Genomic DNA, 27,062 nt, shown 5'->3' with positions numbered 1-27,062 from the left:
TGAATATTAAATTAGAATAGTATTGAATATATTGTAGTCATAACCACAGTGCCAGTTTACAATGTAATAATGCTAATGAAAGAAACATGGGATTTTCTAGTGTTTTTAATGCTATATTGTATTGAAATAAAAACGGAGTGAGTATATGCAGGTGTTCTGCTTGAAAATAAACAGACAATTGCTTTGTGACTCTCTTCCCCTCCAGAAATGGTCTTGTTCCTCCCTTACTTTCTTCATTTAATTATTATTTTTATTTTATATAATATTGAAATGAAAATACTGTCAAAGTACTCTGCCTTTATTAGTTATTGTCTTAAAATTCCTGACATGTGTCCTCAGTGGATGGGAGTGGGGTGCACCACAATATTATGATGGTATATCTTTGTTAGTGTATAAGTTGTGTTAATGTCAGTGTAATAACATTAACAGCAACTAAAAATTATCAAATTTTTATACAAAAACACTTTGTTTTCTAAATTGGAATTTTTCCTGAATGATCTTATTGCATTTAAAATAAATATGGTCATCATGCCAGTTTATCTTTTCAGAATCCAAATCTCGGGAAAAAACTCAAACTGTAAATTTCCCAAATCAAGTTATTTTGCCAGATATTCAGCAAAATAAAAAAGAAATTGAAATAGAAAAGATGCATTCTCTCAAAAAGGTAATATTTATTTCAAACATAACTCTATAATGTTTCAATTTTTAGTAATGCAATACTGTATACCATTATCATAATATAAATTCATTCTGAAGAATGTTAATTGGTATCTATCTATATACAGTTGGGTCTCTTTTTATGCAGTCGATACGTTCCACAGAAAACTGCATATAAAAAATCACACAAAAAAGACCTAATTTACGTTGAAAAATTAGGAATATGTTCCATAATTTTCTAAAACTGCATAAAACTGAAGCAATGAATTAAAATAAACCTAAAATCGCATAGAAAAGTTTATAAAAATCCAGGAAATAAGAATGCCTAAGTTTATTTTAAAGCTTTATTCATTTAATTTTATTGAAAAGTAACAATTTTTTTTACATTTTTTCATCAGAATTATCTTTACTATTAGACAGTATTCAGCAACATTTGCGAACTGGTGCGAAATCGCTTTCATCACCAGAAGAAATAGTCAGTGCATCAGATCTGTATGGTAAAGGCAATGGTTCCTTACAAACAGAATTAGCTTCACCCTCATTCTGTGCTGACTTTTTTCTTCTAACAATGTAATCAGTGATTAAACTTTGTGATGATGATTTTACTAATTTCTTATACTGCTCCCGATATCCAGACATACAGTTCTTCAGCTCATGTTGGAATTTAAAGGCTCGTTCAGAATTTATGTCATTAACAAGAAAATGATTTTCCAATTTATTGCACATTTCAACACCTTCTCGAATTATATTTGCAGTAAGGGGAACAGGTTTTTCTTCCACTTCACTATCATTTTCTGGATCTTCAACGATATCTAAAGTTAATCGATATCCAACAATATCATCATCACTTAAGGCATTATCTACAAGCAAATCGTGTACATCATTCTGGCTAAATGTATAAAAACCTTCTCCACCAATTTCATATGCCATAGTAATGATTTCAGCTGATAATGTAAATGTTTGAATGGTTGCACTGTTTACAACACATCCATGCCAAGCTGCTTTCCAGCTGGCATTTAAAGTTTGTGGTTTTATTTCAGCGATAGCAGATGCAACATGATTTAAACAGTTCAAAATAGAAATTTTTTCCAAACAGTTACTGTTAATCATTCATTTTCTAGTTTATCCAATATAAATTGAAAAGTGTGCGTTACGTAATATTTTTTAAAAGTAGTAATTATACTTTGATCTAATGGCTGAATAATGCTTATTGTATTGTGCGGAAAAAACACTACCTGCACATTTGTTCTGAATGTGGATGACTTGGTGCATTGTCAACAATTAATAAACCTTTAAAATCGAGAGCTTTTTTGCTTCATATATGTTTCCATTTCTGGTACAAAGCAATTATTGAAAAATTCAGTAAATACAGCAGTTGTTACCCAGACCTTTGTATTAGCCATCCATTGTACTGGCAGCTGTTTTAGATCTTTGCCTTTTAGAGCATATGATCTTAGAGATTGATTGACTAGGAGGGGTTTCAACATTCGATCCCCTGATGCATTTGCTACGAAATAACAATGTTACTCGATCATTGCTTGCTTTAAATGCACTTGCTTTTTTCTCAGACTTTGTGATGCAAGTTTGACTAGGCATTTCCTTCTAAAACAGTCCTGTTTCATCAGAATTAAACACTTGATCAGGACAATATCCATCATCTTCAATAATTTTGGCTAACTTCTTGTGAAAATTTTGGCTACTTTTTCATCTGCTGCTGCAACCTCGCCTATAATCTTCACATTATGAAGTGCATTCCTTTCTAAAAACTCAGTTAGCCATCCTTTGCCAGCCGAAAATTCTTTATCAGCCTGGGAAGCGGAAGTAGATTGCTTCATTTGTTCATAAAACTGAAGAGCTTTTTGTTTAATTAAATAACCACTTATAGGAATTCTTCTTTGAGTTAATTCTTCAATCCAAATTATGAGCTCGTTCTGTTTTTTTTTTTCTAATAAAGCATCTCTTGAGTACAGTGATAATTTGGCACTTTTTTGTGCCAGAAATGACAGATTTTCTTATTGCAACTTCATTCTTTTTAATTGCTCTTATAGTAGATCGCATAAATTAAAATGTTTACCAATTGCTGTAGATCCATCTCTTTTTGATAAGCGATCTAAAATTGCAATTTTCATTTCCAAAGAAAAGTGATTTCTTTGGTGCTTTTTTTTCTCCATTGGGCCAAATTAAATCTTTAAAATAAAAATTAGTAAAATTTAGACTTACAATAATGAAAAGACAAACACTTGCTCACATGCAAAATTAAACTTCACGGACACTCACTGCTTACACATTACTCACGTTATGCCGGGATGTGCTACAACATGCTGTTCATTATGTACAGCGGGGAAACCTGAATTTGCATGAAATATGCACCGCATAACTTCAGAACCGTATAAAACGAGACCTGAGTGTATATACATTTTTTATTTTTATTTTTATTTTTTAAATGTGGATTCCACCCAGAAAGATTTTTATGCACACCGATATACATTAGTACCATGGTAGGTTAAATGATTTTAATTTATTTATTAGTTTATTTTTGTGTGTGTATGTGAAATTTTCCCATTTTTTTAAATTTTTTTCTTCAGTTTTTTTCTTACCTAGTTCACAAACCCTGCTTTAGAGATCAAAAACATGAAAATTTTTCAAGCCACTTCAGGCCTCCAATAAGCAGGTTAAAGATATGGACAACATCCCAAGAATAATGTTTATGTATGATCTGTAACATTCATAGTTAAATCCTGAAATCAAATCTTTTATTCAAATTTCTAAATCTGGCTTGAATAAATTAAAATAGTAAAACATATTCATTATATGTTAACTATGCTACCAAGGCAGTAGACTTGTTGATTGTAGTCATTGGTGGCTAAACCATAAGAGGCAATCAGCATGATTAATTGCTGGCTGCTTTGCCACCAGTATGTCATGGATCTACTGTGGAATAGCTATTCATAAAAATATTTAGATAGTAAATTTGTCTGGTATAACTATCACCTCACTTACTGGAAGCTTGAGTGATTAAAAAAAAGAATTAAAAAGAAAAATAAAGTAGGCTTCCTGACTTATCAATCTTAGCCTGCCCGTGGTATTTATGTTTTCAACTTCTTAAAATTGGATTAGCATTAAAACATAAATAAAATATATACTGTTTTTTGGTAGTTTTTCCTACTTTGATTAGATTTAAAAATGAAATTTTAAAAATGACTTATTTGATTCTCAACAGTTGGTTAAAAGATGGTAAATTAAAATTATTATATTATTATTATTATACAGGCACCTCCATGGAGTCTGAAGACTCATCACGGAAGACCCAGTCAATCCACACAATCTATCATACCTCTCCTTGAACCCATTAACAGACAAAGCACACACAACAGACTTTGGCAACCCATTCCACTCATTCACAACTCTCCAAACAAAAAATCTGGTCTGCACATCCCTACTAACCACACCTTTATTCAACTTCCAGGGATAACTTCTTGTTCTGGTCCCTCTAGCCAAATAAGTGCTGAACCATTTCCCCTGCATCAGTCCTATAAAACCCCTTTAAGCTACTTAAACTTTTCTATTACATTTCCTCTTTTTCTCTTATCAACCAGCTTCTGCAATCCACACACCCTCAATTTATCCCCATTAGTAAACTAATAGGGATAAATTGAGTCTTCTCCACTGCTTTCTGATCCTCAATAAATTTAGTAGACCAGATCTGAGCATTATAATCCAGGTGCGGATGTATCAAGGCCTTATAAAGAGGAATAACAACTTCCTTATTTCTACCTGTTAATGTGTTCTTCAATAGCCAAATAATCTTAAAAGCTACCTTAGCAATATGTCCTCTAAACTTTAACTCTGTTTACCACCATCCCTAAATATCTAACTTCATCTATTTCCTGGAGTACAGTGCCATCAATATGATACACATTCTATACTCACCTTGTGTATAGAATGTGTATCATACGAAGGTGATACACACCTTCACGTTCTATCCCTATAAATGCATCATCTGATTTTAGTCAAGTCTCACTAATGCCTATAACATTTAGCAAGGTTCCACTAACCAATGCCAAAAACTCCTCCATCTTGTTCCTGATACTTCTGGCATTAGTATATAGAAATTGCAGCATCTGGTTAGCCCCCCCCCCAACCTTTACTTTCTGAATTGACTACCCTATTCAGTATTTTTGCTTGAGAGACTACGAGGGTGGTCTGAAAAGTTCTTGGTCTAACAATGAAAAAACGAATTTATAATTTCAAAATTTTTCAACATAATCTCCGTTAAGACTAATACATTTATTCCAGTGATGCTCCAGCGCCATTAACCCATCCCTGTAGTGATTCTGAGTAAGATCTGTAAAATACCTATCTACAGCTGCAATCACCTCTTGATTCAAAGAAAAATGCCGACAAGCGAGGAAGAGTTTTAGTTTTGGGAAGAGATAGAAGTCAGATGGAGCTAAATATGGGGAATAGGGTGGATGTTCAAACAATTCAAGTGCAGATCCCTTACTTTTCCCATTGCCGAAACATCTTTGTGGGCAGGTGCATTGTCCTGATGAAAGATGTTTTTTTTTCTTCTGCAAAGTGGATCATTTCTCACAAATTTTTTCGTCTAGTCTGGTTAAAAGATCAGAATAATATTCCCCGGTTATTATTTTACCATTTTCAAGATAATTAATAAACAAAATGTCATTAGCATTCCAAAACACTGATGCCATGACCTTTTCTGCTGATGGAACTGACTTTGTCTTCTTTGGTGCTGAACAACTGGCTTCTGTCCACTGTTTTGACTGCTGTTTGGATTCTGGTGTGTAATGATGAATCCAAGTCTCATCCATAGTAATAAATCAAATCACAAAATCAGTTTTATTCTTGTTAAAATGCTCCAAGCACTCTTCAGAGATTTTCATGCGAGTGCGTTTTTGATCTGCTGTGAGCAAGTGCGGCACCCATCTTTTGCAAAGCTTTTTCATTTGCAATACTTCATGCAAAATATATCCTACAAGTTCTTTTGAAATGCCTATAGTCTGTGCTATTTTACACACTTTGACTCGCTGGTCATCCAATACCATGCCATGCACTTGATCAATGATTTCTGGTGTTGTTACATTTTTTGGATGTTCTTCACATGGATCATCTTCAATACGGCCATGTTTAAACTTGGCAGCCCATTTCTTAATTGTTGAAAACGAAAGAGAAGAGTGCCCATAAACTTTTATAACAGCACGATACTAAATTTTATCCATTTCAAGGGATACAGACAACACTTTTGCTTCAGACAACTGTATAAAACAAACTACTTGATAAAATGACTTGCAATTTGACATGGATGCTTATGACAGATGTACCAATATAGAAAAAAAAATCTTGCCGATAGTGTTGCCATCTATGTGCGAGGTTGAGAACTTTTCAGAACACCCTTGTAGATTCCTCACTTGGTCATTTCCACACTCACTCTTTTCATGGGTGTCTTCACACAAACTCACTATTCCACTCTAATTGCCTAAGTTTCCCTGAATTTGTGCTTCAGCATGCTCAGTGAACAAAGCTCTTTCTCTCTAGACACCAAAACCATTTAAATGCAGTCCATCAGCATTGTACAAATCCTTCTTTCCATCAAAAACAGATAGAAAGAAGATGCAGGATTTATGGACCACAGATACATAAATCCTACATCATTCCTTCTGCACAAGGTTATAGACTCATTGGCTATCAGCTCCCTCCTCATCAGTTTGCCTCTATTTTAGCGTGGTAGGAGACTTACACTCTTCGCCTGTTTGCTCTTCAGTTTTACCTCTTCTAACAACTCCTTTACATCCTCTTTCAAAGAATACTTCTTGCTTCTCAAATCATTTGTACCAATCAAGACAATCATTTCCTTTTGACTTACCTTTTTTCATCCAGATGGCATGGCTAATATCATGAATTTTTGCACCTGGAAAACATAATTTTGTTATACTTTCAATGAGTACTCTCCTGATTATTGAGTCTCCATACATAATTTTCTCCTGAACTTGTTTTTCTTGTTTGTTCGGTTGGTCTTTATTATTCCTTCAGACTGCCTACTTCTTTCTCTTTTCAGCCCCGCTAATCTCTAGGAACTTCTACAATTTTTCAATTGCGTGCTTTCTCCTATGAAGGATAACATTCAAGCGCACAATTTCTTTAATAATGTCCATTTCGTTTTTTTCTATTTCCACAGCTGCATGTTTGACATTAATAACATCATTTTCCATCATACCATCGTCATGTCCACTCCACTAATATTCACTGCATTTTTGTCACCTGTCTGCCACTCACTTTTGGAACACTTAGTACTCTCTCTCTCCTGTTTCAGTTTCCTTTTAAATATCCTTTAATTTTCTTGATGAATACATTTCACACAAACTGCACTGAATAAAATCCCTCAAATTCATATCGCCTGATAAATGCATTGGTTCCATGCTGACAATATCGTATTTAAACAAAAAAAAAAAAATGTTTACTTACAAACTAACTAGCTCAGTCAATTCCTCACCAAAACTACAGAAAGTTAATCTAATATTCTCAAAGAAAATATGAAAAAGTTATCCTTCATGAGTGATAATTCCACTCTCATGTTGAATTCCACTGTTATTTTTTGAAATGGAATAAGTGAAGTAGGTATGGTGTGGAGTCAATTGAATGAATTTACGTGGGATAAGCAAGAAATTAGTCAGCACTGAACTAGTAGTGTACACGATATTGTTCGACCATTTTTAAGTTATATATTTGATAGTTAGATTAAAATAAAACAGTTTATCAAAGAGTAATAGTACTATGGTCACTATTACTCTTTTATATATATATATATATTGATGTTAGGGAAAAGACCTTGAGGAAGACCAGGGTAGATTTCTAGTGGATTTCCGTAGAAGACTGAAATACAGAATCTAACTGATAACAGGCTAATTTGGAGAAAAATTGTTGATAGGAAGTTGATAATATTAACTTGTCATAATGTCAGAGTCTCCTGTAACATATCAAGAATTTGATTATGATAATTGATTATTTTTGGTTATGATAACTGATTATTTCAGAACTCTTAGTTAATGTGTAATGTGAACACATTAACTTATTTTAACTTAGTTTTAATATTTTGCTTAAACTGAGACTTTTAGATATTTCAAACTAGATATAACTTGAAAATGAACATCAAGGTTATCAGTGTTAATTGTTTTTTTTAACATCTGCTGTGCAGATGTTAAAAAAACAGTGCTGTGCAGATTTTGTCTTATTCCATATATATATATAACTTTGACATGCTCATCAATGAACCAGTATTTGAATAGAATAGGACATGAAGACCTTTATTCAAGCAGGAATCATGTTATCTAATGAGAACAGGCATTTAGATTGGAAAAGTGAAAACTTTAATCAGACCATGGAAAGGAGGAGTAGAAATTGCAGAGGTCATCCCATTTGGCATCATATAGTGTTGAAGGACTGAGAATAGTTAAATGAAGAATGGCTTATCCATAGAAAAAGAAAATGTGTACAAGGTCTGAGTTAAAGCTAAGAGCTGACTTCTAGTTTATCCTGAAGGAAAACTGGCTTAGAAAAGGTCCAGACTGCCTAGAGACCAAAGCATTTCTTGAAAACAGTGATTAAAAAATCATAATTTGGTATTTAATGCATTTACTTTGTAACTGTGGTTTGTCTTTATTGTATTCTTAGTGAGTTGAACTTCCATAAGTTTTGAAGACTGATGTATCCATTAAAATTGTGCATAAACAGATGCTTTTGAAGCAGTTAAAAAAATTTCAAAAATAGTGTTTCTTCTGACAGAATAAGGTGATTTTTCTTAAACAGTAAATCTGTGAGTGAGGAAATGATTTCAGTTAATCTCTCTGGTATTGGAATACTTGTGAACTATGATGAATAATAATTTTACAAATTTCATTTGATTATAATTTTGTGACTATTGGTCACTAAGGAAACATTAACCGAATTTCTTCATATTTTGCTTTTTCTTTTTTTAACATACGCTTTGATATCTCTTTGAGATATTTGTTAATATTAATATTTTAATTACTTTAATATCGACTCACATTTGTGGACCAGAAGGCTGAACTGTTTTTTAGCGAGAGATGAGTTTTCTGTATTTGGCCTTTCAAATTCTGATATGGATTTGTTGATGACTGCTAGATTTTTTAGCAGTTTAAGCTGCATGTAGATCAGGACTACTTTACTTCAGTCACTTCAGATTAGCTGATAAAAATTCAGCACTTGTTAAAGAAATGACACTTGGATAGTGGCTGATGTTTTGCATGAAATGGGAAATTGAATACCTATATTCTAGAGATGCAGTTCGTCACATCTCTTTTATCTGCTTTATTGACTATTATGAAGGTACTTCATGTGCACTTTGTTTTCTTACACCTGGGTAAAAGATTAAACAAGAATATAATTTATAATGTAACCAAATATTTCATAAAGGTTGTGTCCAAGCATCAGCAATATTGAAAATTCTCACTGTATGCTCCCCAAAATGGTGAACCACCATACATCTAAATTATTAATGATTTCTCATGAACTTTGGATGATTTGAGTTTAGCAATAAGTTGTGCATAAAAGTAATTTTCTTGTTGCCTCAGTTTTAAATTTTCACAAACCGTTTGATATGTGACATTTCAAATTTGATCAAATGTTTTAATGAAGTATGTAAATCAGGAAACACATCTTCACATACTAATTATATGAAGAGCCAAAGGCTTCAATTCGGCGACATGAACTTATTTAAGTTAAGGGATATTATATCATATCCCATATTGTTTCTTAGTCGAATAAGAAACTCAAAGAGTTTCCTGCCGAATATAGAAACTATATAAAGTTTGGCAATTCCAAGCGAAAGCAAATACCTGGATAGTGCAGCACCTGACCTTTGAAGGTAGTGCAAGCTGAGGCAACTCATAGAAAGGGTGGAGCAAGCTCTGATCACTGTTCTTGATATTTACCCATAATGTGAACTTGACTCCTAGGAGCTGTATTATTGTTCAACATTATGAGGGAAGGTCACTACCCAGACCGGTTTCGACCTTTTTTTCTTCACATATTTCGTAATATTTGAATTTGATTATTAAAAAAATTCACACTTTGAATAAGTAGTTCTGGAAATGATCTTTGTTAAAAAAGGGGGGGGGTTGATCTCAGTTAAATGAATCATGTTGAAAATTTGCTACAAATATCAAAATTTGTTCCACATTTTGGGATTCTTGCCTGTTTTTCATTCTTATTAATGCCTAATTTATAAAATAATTTAATTATTATTTAGTAATAATTAATAAACAGAAATAAAACTGTGTTCTGAAATATAATATTGATTTTATGCTTAAAGTTTTTCATTACTATGGAATCTATACCAGAGGATATATAACACAAAGTTTGAAAAGAAGTCAAGGGACACCATAGTGTGAGGAACAAACAGCCATAACACACACCTTAATAACAATTATATATTTGGTTTAATCCTTTATCCAAGTGTAAGCAAACAAAGTTTGTGCCTGAAGTGTTTTCAGGACTGGGGCTACTCATGGTAAAGGTAAATTTATAAGTTCTCATCACTTACCTTAGTATCTCCCATAATGCAAAGCACATCTCCTTGGGGGACATGTATAATGCTATGCATTAAGGGAAGGGCCACTATCCAGACCAGTTTCGACCTTTATTGAGTGGGAGCCAGACCCAGAAGTGGTGATACTAAGGTGGAAGTAATGGAGAAGTCATATTTACCTATATCATTTGCCAAAAGGTGTCACACCTTATTATTAAAATTCACCTCCGACAAGTTGATGGAAGTTTTTTTCACTATGCTACTAATTATATATTTGGTTTAATCTTTTATCCAAGAACTTACACCACCTTTACCACGAGTTGCCCCAGTCCTGAAAATAATTCAGGTGCAAACTTTGTTTGCTTACACTTGGATAAAGGAGTAAATCAAATATATAATTGGTAGCATAAGTTTTTTTCACTTGGCCATGCTACCATAGCCAAGTGAAAAAACTTCCATCAACTTATCTCTGATCCAGAGGATTTTAATAAAAAGGTATGACACCTTTTTGGCAACTGATATAGGTAAATATGACTTCTCCATTACTTCCACTTAGTATCACCACCTCTGGGTTTGGCTCCCACTGATGAGACCTCAATAAAGGTTGAAACCGGTCTGGGTAGTGGCCCTTCCCTTAATGCATAGCAATATGCATGTCCCCAAGGAGATGTGCTTTGCATTATGGGAGATGCTAAGGCAAGTGATGAGAACTTATACCACCTTTACCACAAGTTGCCCCAGTCCTAAAAATACTTAAAAGTATTTTGCTTACACTTCAATAAAGGATTAAACCAAATATATAATTGGTAGCATAGCCAAGTGAAAAAACTTCCATCAACACACCTTAATAAGATGTAGGACCTTTTGCTGCGATGACTGCAGCAATCCTACAGGGCATACTTTCGCCTAGCATACAACAATCAATGGGAATTTTGGACCATTCTTCCTGTAGGCATATAATGACATCCCTTGATCTAACTTGATGCTCCAGTCCATCCCACCAGTGTTCAATAGGATTGAGATCAGGCCTCTGTGGTGATCAATCAAGTGTGGTAACGTTCATGTCCACAAACCATGCAGTTACAGCAGCAGCCTTATGACACAGTGCATTATCTTGCTGAAATAGACAGTGGTCAATTCCATAGAAATCCCACAAAATAGGAAGCATTGCATTGTCCAGAATGTTCAGATACCTCTCAGAGTTCAACGTTCGTGGCACCACAAACAGAGGTCCAAGGCCAAACCAGGAAAAATAGGCCTATACCATCACCTGCGAATTTCAAGTTGCGGTTACACACTTTGGTAACAGATGTTCACCAGCCGTCTACTCAGTAGCAGGTGTAATGTGATTTGTCTCTCCATAACACAGCTTTCCAAGATTTCACAACCTACTGTGAATGCTCTTTGCACTACCACCACTGAAGATGATGATGCACATTACTTCGGATAATGTAGGGCTTGCATATTGTAGTCCTACCATGGAACCCCATGTTGTGGGCCTTTGTGTTCCAGTCAATACCTGGAACTCCGCATTCAACGTGTTGGCCGAACAATGGCAGTTTTACATATTATCCTTTGACTCTCTACAGTCACGGTCAGTGAGTGTGGTGAGTTGTCCACTGCAGATAACACTTGTAATTGACTCCCTGTGCTTCCATTTCAGTATGAAATCACTGATTGTTGACTGTCAACAATTTGCTGAACAGATAGGCCTGCAACATGGCATCACAATGCCTCTTTCAAACTGCTGTCATTTTGTTTCTCGCAGCCATTTTATCTGGACATTGACGTCAGAGCGTCATATTCCTCCAATTTATACCAGCTACAAATATGTGACTTGTTTCATGCCACGATGCACCTTGTCCATGGGAGAGGGGTCCATTGAGTTCTTTCCAGTCAGAGAGAGAGAGAGTGTGTGTGTGTGTGTGTGTTCTTTTTTTTTCTTTAAATATAGACTTCAAATAAAACTAATCAACCCATGTTATAAACTATTTAAAGCACACAATGAATAGATGCAACTAACAACATGTCTTGCAACCGAATACTTGTAGAAATAGACAAAGTATTTTGTTACAATTTCACTGACAACTGATCAAGAAAAACTAAACTTACTTAGATCATTTATAAATGGTAGCAGAATCGTTCACAATGGTTTGATTTGATTACAATTCGAAGCTGCCCATGGAAGAAAACTTTAGCTATGAGAATGAAATAATGGAATTATTTTGAATTGCACTAAACCAAAGCCTTTCTGTTCCAAAAAATTGACTGATATAAACCATTCTTGAATTTATATAAGATATAATATTGTATATTTTTAGGACAAAGCCATACTTGAAGTACAGTTAAGTAAAACCAAGGTGCAGTTAGAAAAACTAATTCAGAGAGAAGAAAATAAAGAAGAGGTGGAGAATTTTCAGAATCAGGAAATGGCTAAAATTAAACATCTGGTAATTTCAGTAGCAGTTCATTTTTAATATCATTGAATTAACTTCACTGCCTAATCATATAAATGTGCATTTCTCGAGAAAATTTCCAGATTAGTGTATTATACTATTCGGGAAATTTTTAAGTTTTTTTAATATCAAAAATGCACACAGGGGTTGTGCATTTTTGATATTAAAAATTTCATCACCTTGTTGTTATCTACTAAACTAAAATGCACCCAGAGATTTCAAAACCCCTGTGTGCATTTTTGGCAAATCAGCAATGTGGGAAAAAGAGGTTAAAGGGAAAAGAGGAATGTATGGTGTTTTTTGAAATAGCTGAAAGTCTATCTGGAAAACTGTATAATGAAGGTTGCTCAAACGATGAGAGGCAGATGGAATGAAAGAGAAGGATGATTGGTTCATGGATGGTTATTCAACATTTATTCATGTTGAATAACATGAATAAATGTTGCTTAGAGGAAAGTACAGGAATGATGGTGACCAGGTTAACAGAATAGCACTCATGAAAATACCTACAAAAAAGGTATATTGCTACAATAAAGGTATATTTGGTACATTGCTGTGGTAATTCTCTTCCATTCTTCTCTAACAAATGTTCATTAGTTAGGTCAGTCACTGATGTCGAGCGATTTGACCTAGCTCACATTTGACGTTCCAGTTCATCCCACAGTTCAGTTGAATTGAACAGTGTTCAATTCAACTGAGATCAGGGTGCTGTGCAGGTCAGTCAAGTTCTTCAACACTCACCTCATCAAACCATTCCTACAAATACTTCATTTTGTGAAGTATTTGTGAACGGAGGCATTATCTTGTTGATACAAGAAAGGGCCTTCACTGATCTGTTGCCATGAAGTTGAACACAGAATTGTCAAGAATGTAATTACAGGCTGCAGAATTAAGATTCCCCATCACTGGTACTAAACATCCCCAGACTGTGATGCTCTACTAAACTTCACAGATAGCAAAACACATTCGGGCAGGTAGCATTCTCCTGGCATCCAGCAAACCCAGACTCATCTGTTGGACTGCCAGATGGTGAAGCATGATTCATCACTCCACAGAATTCATTTCCACTGTTATAGCATCCAATATCGATGAGATTTACATCACTCCACCTGATGCTTGGTATTGCCCTTGCTGATATTAAATTTGTGTGAATGCATGCCCATGGAGGCCCATGTTCATGAACTCCCAACAAACAGTTGTGGGCTTGCAGAGGCATTTTGGAACTTGATAGTGGGTGTTTCAACTGAGGTTCTGTTCTATAATTTTATCTGACCTATCAGGTCACATTGTGTTATTGCTCCTTGGCATTTCCACTTCACAATGACATCACTTATAGTTGATTGAGAAAGGTGCAGAAGGACAGAAAGTTCTCCAAATTTGTACTACCCAAATTGGCTAGTACAAATGGTTGCAGCTGAGCTTTTCAGCACAGCCCATATTTTGTTAATATTTGTCTATAATTTGTGAAATGTAAGCATTTCATAGTATGAGAGATTTATGGAAGGTGAATGAATCTGAGAACATGTTTGTCATAAGGGTTTTGTGAGCAAATGCAAGAAGTGTGAAGAGAGTAAGAATTATAGTGGTGAAAGTTTGTACAAATTAAGCACTGGAAAATGAAGAGAATGACCAGATAGTAGTGGAAAAGATAGAGAAATAGAGCACCTAAGTAGAGTTCTCTACAGAACAAAATGTGGGCTGAGTGGTTGTTCTAGCCTGAAGCGATTACTTTTTCTGTAAGTTTTGCAAAAGTGAGCTTTATTAATTGCAGCCATAAGTCAGATGTATAACAAGGTAAAGAAGGAAATTTTAAGTGAGATAAAATAGGATTTGAAGGGAGATTTAAAAAGAAAATGATATAATAAAAGATTTTAATAAGATGTTTTAAATAAAATAAAGATATTTTTACAATCCAGAAGTGGATTGACAATGGCTGATAATGATATATATATATATATATATATATATATATATCGCCGTCCTTCCTTCCATCGAAATCGCTCAACACCATTCCTCCTGCACAATTTGCACACTAACTAATTTGCAATCATAGCTCTCAATACCAGTGCACTTCCATCATACCATGGCAACAGACTCACAGCCTTAAGTTTCTCACTCTTCTTTTTAGCATGTACTAGCAACTCTTGTGTTCTTGTTCTTGCATGCTACATTTTTCACCTGCTAAATCATTTGTACTAGCCAAAATAAACATCTCTTCCACCTTCATTCTCTGCATCCTTACAGCATGATTAACATCCTTAATCTTAGAACTAGGAAAACACAATTTTGTCACCCTTCAAGCATTACTCTTATCAATGAATCACAATACAAAATTGGATCCTTATTCTCACACTTTTGCTCTTTCATACTCTGCATTCCCTTCCCTCTTTTGCTTCTGTGTCATACCATCCAGTAAGATCTTTAAACCAGACAACTGTTTAAAGATCTTACTTTAAACAGTTGTCTGGCACTCTCTCTCTGATCCTTGGAATCACTTCCTTCTATTACCTTCTGACCTTAAGCAATGAACACGGGTACTTTCTCTGGGATGTTTTTTGAGAACTCCTCTTACCTTTTGCAAGCATCTGGAACTTGGCGGCATTGAACTCCGGTATCTACTTTCTTCTAGAAACAACTTAAATTAGTTGTTTTGCACTTCTGGCATATAATGGCTGGAACACAGGTCCTGTTGGCGATTGCGAATCATCTTCTACGATGATTAGCAAAACTCCGTCACCATAATGTACATCTTATCACGGTAACTGCTCGATCCTCGTCGCCTCTTCAAGCCCGTAACTTCTTGCTGACCAAGGAACCACTAAAAAGCCCCCTAATCGCCATAGCAAACCCCCTCTTATATCTCTCCGATGACCTTGGGTTATTCTACTTATTAATCCCCTGAGTATTACGTTGTTCTGCACCCACCACCTTTTTTTCGGTCGTTGCATTAAGGTGGGAAACCCCCTTGCAATGTTGAACTTCGAGGTTGCAATTGCCCCAGATCATTAGTTAATACCTTAATCCGTCTAGAATTACTGGTGACTAAGAGGTTTCTTTAGGCAATTTATCTTACACTTATATTCCTTTGTTCTTTTACAAAAACCCTTTGAGATGACAATATTCAGTAATATACAAAATTTATTATTTCCAAATTAAAAAATATGAAAATTTCTCTATTAACCCACAAGTATTTTTAGTGAATTTTGTTTACCAGTAAAATCGGTGTATAAGGTATTTTTGTATAAAATCCTTCTATACACGATTTTACTGGATGAAGGCCTTTCCAAGATTCCTCCAAAACTATCTGTCCATGGCACTCCTGCAAATCTGATGATATCATCAATCCATCATGATTTAGGTCAGCGTCATGGTCATTTTTCTTCTCGTGGAATCCAATCCAGTACCTTTTGTCTATCATTGATCTTGTCTTTGAGCAATATGCCCAGCTCATTGTCACTTCAGATGTTTCACTCTTCTTATGATGTCAGAGACTTTGGTTTGATTTCTTATCCATGCGTTCCTTTTGTGATCCAATCTTGTGATACCAAGCATACTTCTTTTCATACTAAATTGTGTTGTTCTTAATTTTTGAATTTCCTTTGCATTCTGTGTCCATGTTTCACAGCAATATGTCAGTGCATGAAGAATACATTAGTTAAAAACTTTTCTCTTCAGGCATAATGGTAGTTGGCTTTTGAATATTGAATGTAATTTTCCAAATGCTTTCCACTCAATCATCGTGCGCCTTTTAATTTTGTCCATGATATTTTGTTCCATTGATATCTGTTGTCCTAAGTATATGTAATGATCTACTTGTTTAATTTCCTCATTATTGATTTTTATTATTTCTTGTTGGACATAGCTATTGAACATAACTTGGGTCTTTTTTTAGGTTTATCTTTAGGTCAGCTGTTTTGCTAGCAATTTGGAGTTCATGGATATGAGTCGTCTGTAATTCATATGCAGTTGAAGTAAAGATAACTGTCATCTGCAAAGCATAGATAACTTAAATATCTTCCATTATTTTCAGACCTTTCCCTTCCCAATCAAGAAGTTTTGGAGATATTGTGTCACCCTGTCTTATACCTCTCTGTATTTCCACAGTAGAGATGTTTCCATTGAAATGAATTGCTGCTGTGACATTGATTTATGCTGATTTGATGGTCCTGATGTATGGTTCCTCCACTTATTGGTTTTGTAATGCTTTAAGTATTGCTCAAATTTTAAGTGAATCCAAGGCTTTCTCATAGTCAATAAAACCAAGACACAGTGGTAATTGATATTTATTACACCATTCAGTAATCTGCTATACAACTCGAATATGGTCCATTTCTACTAAAGCCCCTTCAAAAGCCTGCCTATTCTTTTGGTTGTGCTAGTCTAAAGTTGCACAAAGCCTATGAGCTAAGACTTTCGTGAACCACTAATTGTAAACTGAATATTCCTGGTAAGATTTATGGAAGTATTCTTGAGAAATGGCTAAGGAAACTTGTGGAAGGGAAACTTGGAGAGGAGAAAACTGGATTTAATCCAAACAGAGGTTGTCAGGATCAGATTTTCACTTTTATTTTCACTGTATTTTTCACTAATAGGTGAGAAATCTTGGGAACATAACAACAAGGATATGTATTTAAGTTTTGTAGATCTGGAAAAGGCATATGATTAGGTGCCAAGAGGAGAAAAAAAAATTGTTCAAAATGCAGTTATATGGTGTAAATGGAACATCATATAAAGCAATCCTTATTCTGTGTTTGAGTTGTAAGTCAGCAGTTGGAATTGAAGGAGCCACGGGAAGATGCTTTGATATTAAAGGTATGAGACAAGGATATATCAACATCTGTATGGATCATGTTATGAAGTTTTGATATTAAACCTGAGATGAAAATTGGAGACGTTAATCTCAGCTCTGTACTTTACACAGATGATGTTATACTTCTAAATAAATCCTGTGCAAGTCTGCAAGATACTATAAAACATGCTATATTCTGCAAGGAATAGCATGGTGGGTTTACTAAAGAAAGGTCGTGTTTTAGCAATTTGCTCATATTTTATAACAATATTATGGCCGAGTTGGATAAAGGGAATGAATACACTATGATAATGTTGGATTTTTCTAAGGCATTTGATAGGATACTGTTCGATCTTGAATGATGGCTCTATCAAGAATAGAACTGCTCTATTCAAGAATTAACAAGAGAACAATATCAAGCAAAATCACACTTGTACTCTTGGCAAAGCAGACATAATATGTAAAGATGCAGATATTAACTTTGCTTAAAAAGGAATTAAAATATAGAAGAAGAGGTTGAATCTTAAATTAAAATGAAATTGAAGGAGGAAATAAATATTAAATTGTACTATGCTTAAGGTTATTGTCTAAAATAGATGGAATCTTAATTTGTCAAAAAAACATGTTAACACTTTCATTGCCAAGCTGAAAATTGGAATTTCGTGTGGTGGCCAAATTTTTTTAATTTTTTTATTTAGTTAGCGACGTCCGCGTGATCAGCCGTTTGGTGAGAACTCGCATCGCGTGATTGGCAATGAACGTGTTAAACTATGCCATGTATAAAGTCATGTATTGTATCATCGTGCAAACAAAAGTTCAAAAGTTGCAGTTTGGCCACTAAAGATGACGTAACGTAGCAATGAGTAGGCATTCGTGGAAGGTGCAAGAAATTTGCGTTCCCCGAAAAAAGCAATGCGCGTACAGCAAGGAGGTGACGTCACTTGGTGACAGCAAATGGGAGAGCATCATAGACAAGTTTGAATTGCGGAAAGAGGGCGCTATAATGGAGTTTAAAACGGATTCACATCATTGAGATGGACCTTCCTTTTTGCTTCCTTTTACGTTTTTCTCCTGGTTCCTGTGGTGTTCCCCGGTAATGTGTGCCCTCCTTGTGGGTCTCCTGCTTGAAGTTCCCGAGCGGATCAGCATGCCTGATACCCAACAAGACGTGTGAAGACAGCAAAGCGGCAGCATGTTTCCTGTTGCTGAGCGACACGAATCGAAGAAAATATAGCACAAGATGACAGCAGTATTCGAGTTTTAGACCATCGGTATGGATCTAACTGATGAGAAAGCAGCAAAGGATTCCTTTGAAGGTGAATCGTGTTAGAAGTGGCGACGCGAAAGGTTCATAAGCCCAGAAGAAACAAGTGGCTAATTCGGGACAAGCACGTGACTCCCATGTGGCGGCAATCCATCGTACAGAGGGACGATCTATAACGAAGAACAGACGGAAGGATCGAGATAACATCTAACAAGGTGGTAATGTACAAATCTTCCCTTTTATGTGTTATCTGTTGGTGATGAAGGTGTAAAATGAACAGAGTTTAGAAAAGAAGAGAGAGAGAGAGAGATTTTTGAGACAGCTTCCTGTGTTATGTTAATCGAATTGGACTGGTAGTCTACGTTCATAAGTTGTCTAGACCAAGTTTAAGTGTATGGGTTGTTAATAGCAGTAATCTAGTTTAATACCGACATCCATGCTTGTGATATAGATGAGCATAAGATTCTCATGAGTGTGTTTGAAGAGCCTGTCTGTTTGATTATTATTACCCTGCTTTACTTGTATTTTAGTATTAACCTTGATTTGCTTGATTATATGTGTTGTTTAAATTGTAATGTTCTTAGATAAATATGTTTTCCCACCTATACCTGAGTTTGTCTGAGTAAGACATTGAATTTTACCGCTCAAGAAAATATCGAACCTATGTTTAGAGGAAAAAAGGGGAATTTAAGATTGTCAAGGCCATACTGTATACTGAGAACTCAATCTACCTAACTACTTAATCTATGTAAGGTATTACCTGAATTCTGGGAAAGTTTCTTCGGATAAGAATTTCTATCCTAGAGTTCTGACTGGCACAGCATAAACAAATAAATTTCGTCAGAGCTTGAAGAGAGAAATGGCCCCAGAAAGTCAGTTTAGAGGCCAGATCTCAGTAGGCACAAGAAGAACAATAGAGGTAAAATATTTAAGAAAACAATGACGTAACAATGCCATATGAAAGACTGTTGCATAAACTGGAGAATATGGGATTGGAATATTAACTCTTGATTTAGATGAGGGGATGGTTGGCAGACAGATATCAAAAAGTGGTATACAGTGGGTGTGAATCTGCCAGATTTAAGGTGACCAGCAGTGTACCTCAGGCCGGCTCTACCAACGGTGCAAGCCGTGCATTTGCACGGGGTGACAGGTTTTTTTGGGGAGGCAAATTTGGCATAAACTATACGAAAAATAAGGGAGAATGGGGCGGCAAAATATGCTACTGCACGGGGTGGCAAAATTCCTAGGTGTGGCCCTGACCTCAGGGTTCAGTCCTCGGGCCATTATTGTTCAATCTGTACATTAAGGAATCACAGGATCTAACATCAGACGTGCAATTATATTCTGATGATACGAAGATAGGGAGCAATCTGGAATGCTACTGATATTCAACAATCACAAAATCATTTGAATAGACTGGAAATTTGGGCAAACGAAAATGGTATTTCAATGTTAGTAAGTGTCAAGTTATGCACTTTTGCATGATTAGTTCCAATGGCATATTATATTAGCTAGGTTATGCTAAGAAACTGAAGAAGCAATGGATCTTGGCATATTGGTGGATAGGAATTTAAAGTTCAAAGGTCACGTAGCAAAAGTTGCAAATATAACTCGGAGGATAATTGCGATGTTGAAGCAAACCTTGACATGTAAGGATGAGGAAGTCAGTTTTCCTCTTTATAAGGCTTTAATAAGACCACACCTGGATTATTGTGTGCAGATTTGGTCTCTTGAGTTCCAAGAGGATTAAGAAGCTGTGGAAAGGATGTAAAGAAGAGTCACAAAGATTCTATCTGGATTATCGGATTTAGATTATGAGGGCAGATTGCAAGTATGGGGATTGCAGACTAGTTAACAGGAGAAAGAGGGATGATATGATAGAGGTCTATAAACTTTTGAATGGGTGTTATAGGATATCAACTGATGAAATTTTTCGTTATATGGAAGGTGGGGAGAGAACATGGGGGGGGAGGCATCCACAGAAGTTAAATTTATTTACAGTCAAGAAAGGGGTAAGAGCTAGGTTTTTCTCCCAGAGAGCAGTGAGTGAGTGGAATAATTTGCCCTTGAGGGGGGGGGGGGTAGTGAGCGCATCTAGTGTCAGTGAATTTAAGGGAAATTATGATAACTGGTTTGGGTGATTTATAGCCTCCCTTGATAAGTCCTTGACTCCATGGAGGTCTTAGATAATAATATATTGAATAACTGCTGTAATAAATTTGGTATGAAAATCAACAATATGAAAACAAAGACAATGAAAATAAGTTGAAATGCTGAAAATATTAACTATATCCTGAATGGAGAATGTATAGAACAATTAAAACATTTCAGTTATTTAGGTACAATTTTTTAGTAAACATGGCAAATTAAATTTGAAAATAGATAGCAGAATTAGCAAAGCTGGTATGGTAGAAAGTCAACTAAATGAATTTATAGGAATAAGAGAGAGAGTAGTAGGCAAACTAGCTGTATACAAGACAGTGTTGAAATCAATTTTAACTTATGGATCTGAGAACTGGGTTAGAAATAAAATACTTGATCAAAGACTGGAAACCATAGGTATGAGAGTCCCAAGAAAAGTTATGGGACAGAGCAGATGGCATTAATGGAAGTAAAATATTGACATTGTTAGCATTCAGGAATGTGTTTTCAGTGCAAATTTCAGGTGGTATGGCCACCTAAACAGGATGGGAGAGGAAAATGTTCTTTGCCAGGGTGACCAAAAAAAAAAGACCCGGAGGAAGACCAAGATATAAGTGGATTGATGCAAAAAAAAGTGCCTTAGAAGGTAGAAATTTAAGATATGATAATATTGGAATCTTGACAGGTAAGAGATTAATTTGGAGGAAAATTGTCAATAGGATATTAATAGTAATGTAACTATTAATGTAGGATATTAATAGTAATGCAACTTTTTCATGTAGTACTATCATATCTTGTATGTAGGCTGTTCAATAAGTAATAAGACTATATTTATACAGAAAATAGATTACCTTTAATCGTCATCATTTACATGGTCTTTTTCAAAGTAACTACTGTGAGGCACGATGCATTTGTCACAACGTTGCATCCACTTCTTAAACACATGTGAGAGTCCGTTTTTTGACATTGTTAGCATTTTACACATGCTTTGTTGCTTTCGAAATGGTAGCCTCTTAGTGGTTTCTTGAGCTGTGGAAACAGCCAGAAATCGCACGGTGTGAGATCAGGACTGTATGGAGGGTGTGGTAGGATATCTGTGTTGTTCTTCTGCAAAACGTCCACTACACAACCAGCAATATGTGGCCTTGCATTATCGTGGTGCAATAAGAAGCATTCTTCAGCAATGGACGCTTCCTTTTGACGTGTGTGATGAGCTGCTGTGTTGATCATTGTCTCTGTGATGGACGTTGAAGGTCTTCCCTCACATTCAAGATCTTCCACATTTTGCCTTCCTTCCTTAAAAGTTTTATGCCAGTGAAACACACTTGCCCGCGACATTGCTTCATCGTAGAAAGCTTCGCGTATCATGTTAAAAGTCTCCGATGCCAATTTTTGCAAACGCACACGAAATTTAATCGCATAATGCTGTTCCAAGGATGCTTCCATTTCGAAGACTGGTCGCACCTCGTAGGTGTGCCAATGAGCATTTGCGTTTAGTCACGTGACACTGGCACATCAGCCCATATACGTCATCTGTCAACCTCTTTTGTTAATACATACAGCAACATTTCTTTATTCCACAGAAATTAATATTGTGATGAGTGGTTTCGCCACAGTAAAATTAGTCTCATTACTTATTCAACCGTCCACTTACATCTCCTAATGGCAAATTCAGGAATTTGTTGATAACGATGATAATCTTAATTTCAGTGCTAGTAAAATTCACTATCTCATTCTCATGACTTACAAAAAATAATCAGTTTCTCTTCTTGGAATAATTGAAATCTCTAGTATTTTTGGCATAAACATAACTTCACCTTTTTGCAGCCATTAACTCTGTACAAATTACAAATCCATCTATGAATTGAATAGATGATGATAATGATATATATTTTTATGCAATCTTTAAGCATTCAAAGCAACGTTAATTCCTTATAAATCCTCAACTTAGTATAGAAAAAAAACTTTTAGATTGATTAATGACTTATGGTTCACCATTCATTCTTTCACACATTCAGTGTCTGCTGCATTAATTTATTTCAGATATCTCCATGCTCACTATTCATCCAAATTAGCATTTATTATTTCTGTACTTTTCTCTAAATTTGTTCAGATATGTGCATTAGTAGCTTATCTACACCCCTCCATATGTACGAAGGTGGTCTGAAAAGTTCTCGGCCTCACCGATAGATGGCAACACTATTGGAAAGATTTTTTTTTTTTAAGTTGGTGCATCTGCCATAAGCATCCATGTGAAATTGCAAGTCATTCTATCAAGTAGTTTATACAGCTATCCGAAGAAAAATGTTGTCTGTATCCTTTGAAATGGATAAAATTTAGTATCGTGCTGTTATAAAATTCTTTGTAAGAAGGTTCAATGCCAAAAGAAATTCATTTGAAGTTCATAAAACTTTATGGGCATTCTTCTCCTTTGTTTATGACAATTAAGAAATGGGCTGGCAAGTTTAAACATGGCCGTTACCAGCCTTGAAGATGATGCTCATGAAGGACGTCCAAAAAGTGTAACAACACCAGAAATCATTGATCAAGCTCACGATATGGTATTGGATGACCAACAAGTCAAAGTGCGTGAAATTGTTGAGACTATAGATATTTCAAAATAACATGTAGGATATATTTTGCATGAAGAATACAAATGAAAAAGCTTTGTACAAGATGGGTGCCGCACTTGCTCACAGCAGATCAAAAACGCACTCGCATGAAAATCTCTGAACAGTGCTTACTGATTTTGTGCATTGATTTATTACTATGGATGAGACTTGGATTCACCATTACACACTGAATCCAAACACCAGTCAAAACAGTGGACAGAAGCCAGTTGTTCAGTGCCAAAGAAGACAAAGTCAGTTCCATCAGCAGGAAAGGTCATTGGTGTTTTGGGATGCTAAAGGCATTTTGTTTATTAATTGTCTTAAAAAGGGTAAAACAATAGCCAGGGAATATTATTCTGATCTTTTAACCAGACTAGATGAAAAAATTCATGAGAAAAGACCCAATTTGCAGAAGGAAAAAAAAATTTTTCATCAGGACAATGCACCTGCCCACAAAAGTGTTTTGGCAATGGGAAAATTTAGGAATCTGCACAATGAATTGTTGTAACATCCACCCTATTCCTCAGATTTGGCTCCCTCTGACTTCTCTCTCTTCCCAAAACTAAAACTCTTCCTTGTTGGTCAGCGTTTTTCTTCGAATCAAGAGGTGATTGCAGCTGTAAAGGGGTATTTTGCAGATCTTACTGAGAACCATTAGGGATGGGATAATGGCACTGAAGCATCGCTGGAATAAATGTATTAGTCTTAACGGAGATTATGTTGAAAAATAAAAATCATTTTGAAATTATAAATTCGTTTTTTTTCATTGGTGGACTGAGAACTTTTCAGACCTCCCTCATGGCATGAGATTGCTGCCTTTGTCCCTTAAGTGATTTTTTTTTTTAAATCATAAATTTTTTGTGCTTGTTTTTTTATTGTATGTTTCTCATTCCAGTTGCTAAAAAGCCAGCATGAGCTTCGAAGTTGTGAAGAAAATTTGAAACTGAAGAATGAAGAGTTGGAAAAGACTCAAGAGAAGGTTCATCAATTAGAACATCATATTGGAGATCTGCAACAGCAGCTGGGCCTTGTGCTGATGCTACAAGAAGAGAAAAGGCAATTACAAGAAGAAGTTGATCATCTTAAACAGGAGGCTCTAAAGGTAAGAGGAAGATTTTTGGATATAAAAATTTTGAAATTGTAAAATGAATTGATACTGTAATTGAATTGATTTTTAAACTAAAAACAGCAATAAACCATGTGATCATGGCGATATTCATAAAGAAACAACTGCATTGGTAAGGCTTAACCCCCCCCCTTCCCCCCAAGAATGATAATTTTTTTGTCAATAGATTAAGACACCAAAATCCAAAATGATTTAACACCGAACAAATGTTTATTGCTTGTTAAAACATATTGGTATATAAAGCAAGAAAGAAGTTAAATGAACTTCATTATTTTATTTCTTAAAAGGAAGGCAACTTTGTTACTTCCATTTCCCCCCCCCCCCTCTAAAAAAAAAAAAAAAAAAAACCACTACACCTTCTTTCTTTAAGAAAATTGTTTATGCAATGCTATAAAAACAAAATATAGTTAATCACAAAAACAAACTTTCTGATTGTATTATTGCATCTCATATACTCATTTCTGTTTGTCTGATTTGAAAAAGTTCTGTATTTAAATAACTTTGGCTTCCTAACGTTCAGTTATCATTTTATCTTTTGCTCAATTATAATAATTGAAATCATGATAATCATTATTAAATATGTCAGTATTAAAGGCTTTTTTTTTGTCTTTAATTCTTGGAAATCTAAACTTTTTACCTTTCATATGCTTCAAAAGTCATATCTTTCCATGGAAGACTAGTTTATAATATTCTGTTCTTTCAATTTTCATAATAGGTTTTCCTTGAATAGAAAAAGTTTTAGAAATTCGTTTTCATTACAGAGGCTATGTAGTGAAAAGTTGGTGTATTTAACACTCCTGGGAAATTAGTGATTTTTATCTGTTTTATTGTGTTATTTTATTACAGTAATTAGTTTTTTATAGTAATATACCTGATTTTTCTGCATTTCTAATATTTAATAAAATTCCGGATATTTTGTTGGAATATTGTAATGTTAAAGTAGTGCAGTAAAATAGTATCCAAACCTTGCAAGAATGTTGGCGAAACAACAAAGAAGAATATTAGTGAAATTGTGAACAGGAAGGCTTGTCCCATTGAACAAAATCATGCCATTTTAGAAACTAATGAAGATATCAAGTATCAATTAACTTTGGAAACTTTTAGACCAAGGTTTCCCAAACCTTTTTTTCCGTGGCCCTCTTATTTTAATACTTCATCTTCGTGACCCACTAAAATTTTTATGGCCAATAGGTAAAATAAAACAGATTTGAATGTTCGTAGAGTTTTCATTTATTATTAATTTATTTATTCATTAGTCCCGATTAAATGCTATTTACTTGTATTTTAGAGTTTCGTGAAAAAAAGAAAACCCCAAAACGAAACACCTAAGTTTTTGAGAATTTTTTTAGGTTCTAGACTAAAACAAATCATTAGACAAATAAAGAGGGAATTGGAAAAAGTTGAAAAGTGATTAGAGAGGCAGTGGAATGATATCAAGGATTGGCAGCAAAAGGAGAAACAAAAAAGTAATGAATCAGGTAATATATTGCATAATGATGATCTGATAGGTAAAATCAGTTTTAAAAAGAATGGTATGGAAAATCAGGTATAAAATGTGATTGATGGCTATATGACTATTTTGTATTTTCTGCTGCTACTGTAATTTATTATTGATTGTTTATTTATTTTGTAATGTTGACTTATGCCAGTTGTAATTGTCTTTGTTTTCTAGTTACTCTTATCTTCAATGAATCCACTGCCCTTATATGGATATCTATGTCTGCTTGAGCTTATGTTTAATTCCTTCAGAGATGGTAAGCCACCAGGCTAACCTTCTGCGCAGTTAGCCTAGTGGCTTTGTGCTTTGCAACCATATGCCTGGGGAATGAGTGTCCTAGGTTTGATTCCTGTCAACGACGTGAGTAGCTTAAGAATCTTCCTCAGCCATAGCCAAGTTAGCTGGTCTTGAGTGTGGATAGCAGGGTTTTTTTAGCCAGTTTATCTGTGATTTTTCATCCTGCAAGCAGGTAAACTGACCCCATGAACACACATGGATTACAGTCAGGAATACTGACCCAGTCATAGGCCTGATTCGTCAGCTATGCCAGTCCCAAGCCCGAATAAAATTTGGAGAGATTGAGATGGTGCCATACCTTCCTGTAAAAGGGACTCACGGCCGTTGTATCATCATACGAAACTAACTTGAGGTAAACCCTTATATGTGCTAGTGTCGTAAAATAAGGAAAAAAACGTCTAGTTAAGGGAAAATCCTCAATTTAGATTGCTGCTGCTCATGTTTAATAGTCCTTGAAAAATTTATATTAGTTAACAACTGCACCATCAAGGACTATGTAAATTTTTTATTCTTTACAAACATGAGAATTTTTCTGCTAAGCACATATAAGAACTCTTCGTTCATTAATCTCAAGCAACTCTGAATTGTGAAATCGTGGCGGTTACTTTACCTTGGTCACACAGGTCCGATTAGTTTTTCTCAGACAGTGCATT

At 35.0% G+C, this 27,062-nt stretch overlaps 1 protein-coding gene across 3 annotated transcripts in view; it reads left to right on the top strand.

The window, feature by feature from the left end:
* Positions 1-27,062, top strand: part of Golgin97 (Golgin 97) — a 288,071-nt gene that overhangs the window by 60,154 nt on the left and 200,855 nt on the right. For 2 of the 3 annotated variants that reach the window (XM_090415539.1, XM_090415538.1), the window contains exons 5-7: positions 549-664; positions 12,544-12,672; positions 24,384-24,590. In XM_090415539.1, coding sequence (XP_090271665.1) covers positions 549-664; positions 12,544-12,672; positions 24,384-24,590 — 452 coding nt within the window. The remainder of the gene's footprint in view (positions 1-548; positions 665-12,543; positions 12,673-24,383; positions 24,591-27,062) is intronic. The other variant, XM_090415540.1, reaches the window with a different exon arrangement.

This window comes from Typopeltis vanoorti, chromosome 3 (genome assembly GCF_054136105.1).
Source record: "Typopeltis vanoorti isolate ZY-2024b chromosome 3, IOZ_Tvanoo_1.0, whole genome shotgun sequence".
Classification (NCBI taxonomy): Eukaryota; Metazoa; Arthropoda; class Arachnida; order Uropygi; family Thelyphonidae; genus Typopeltis; species Typopeltis vanoorti.
Note: the sequence above shows the minus strand (reverse complement) of the source record. Positions and strands in the feature narration are given on the sequence as shown.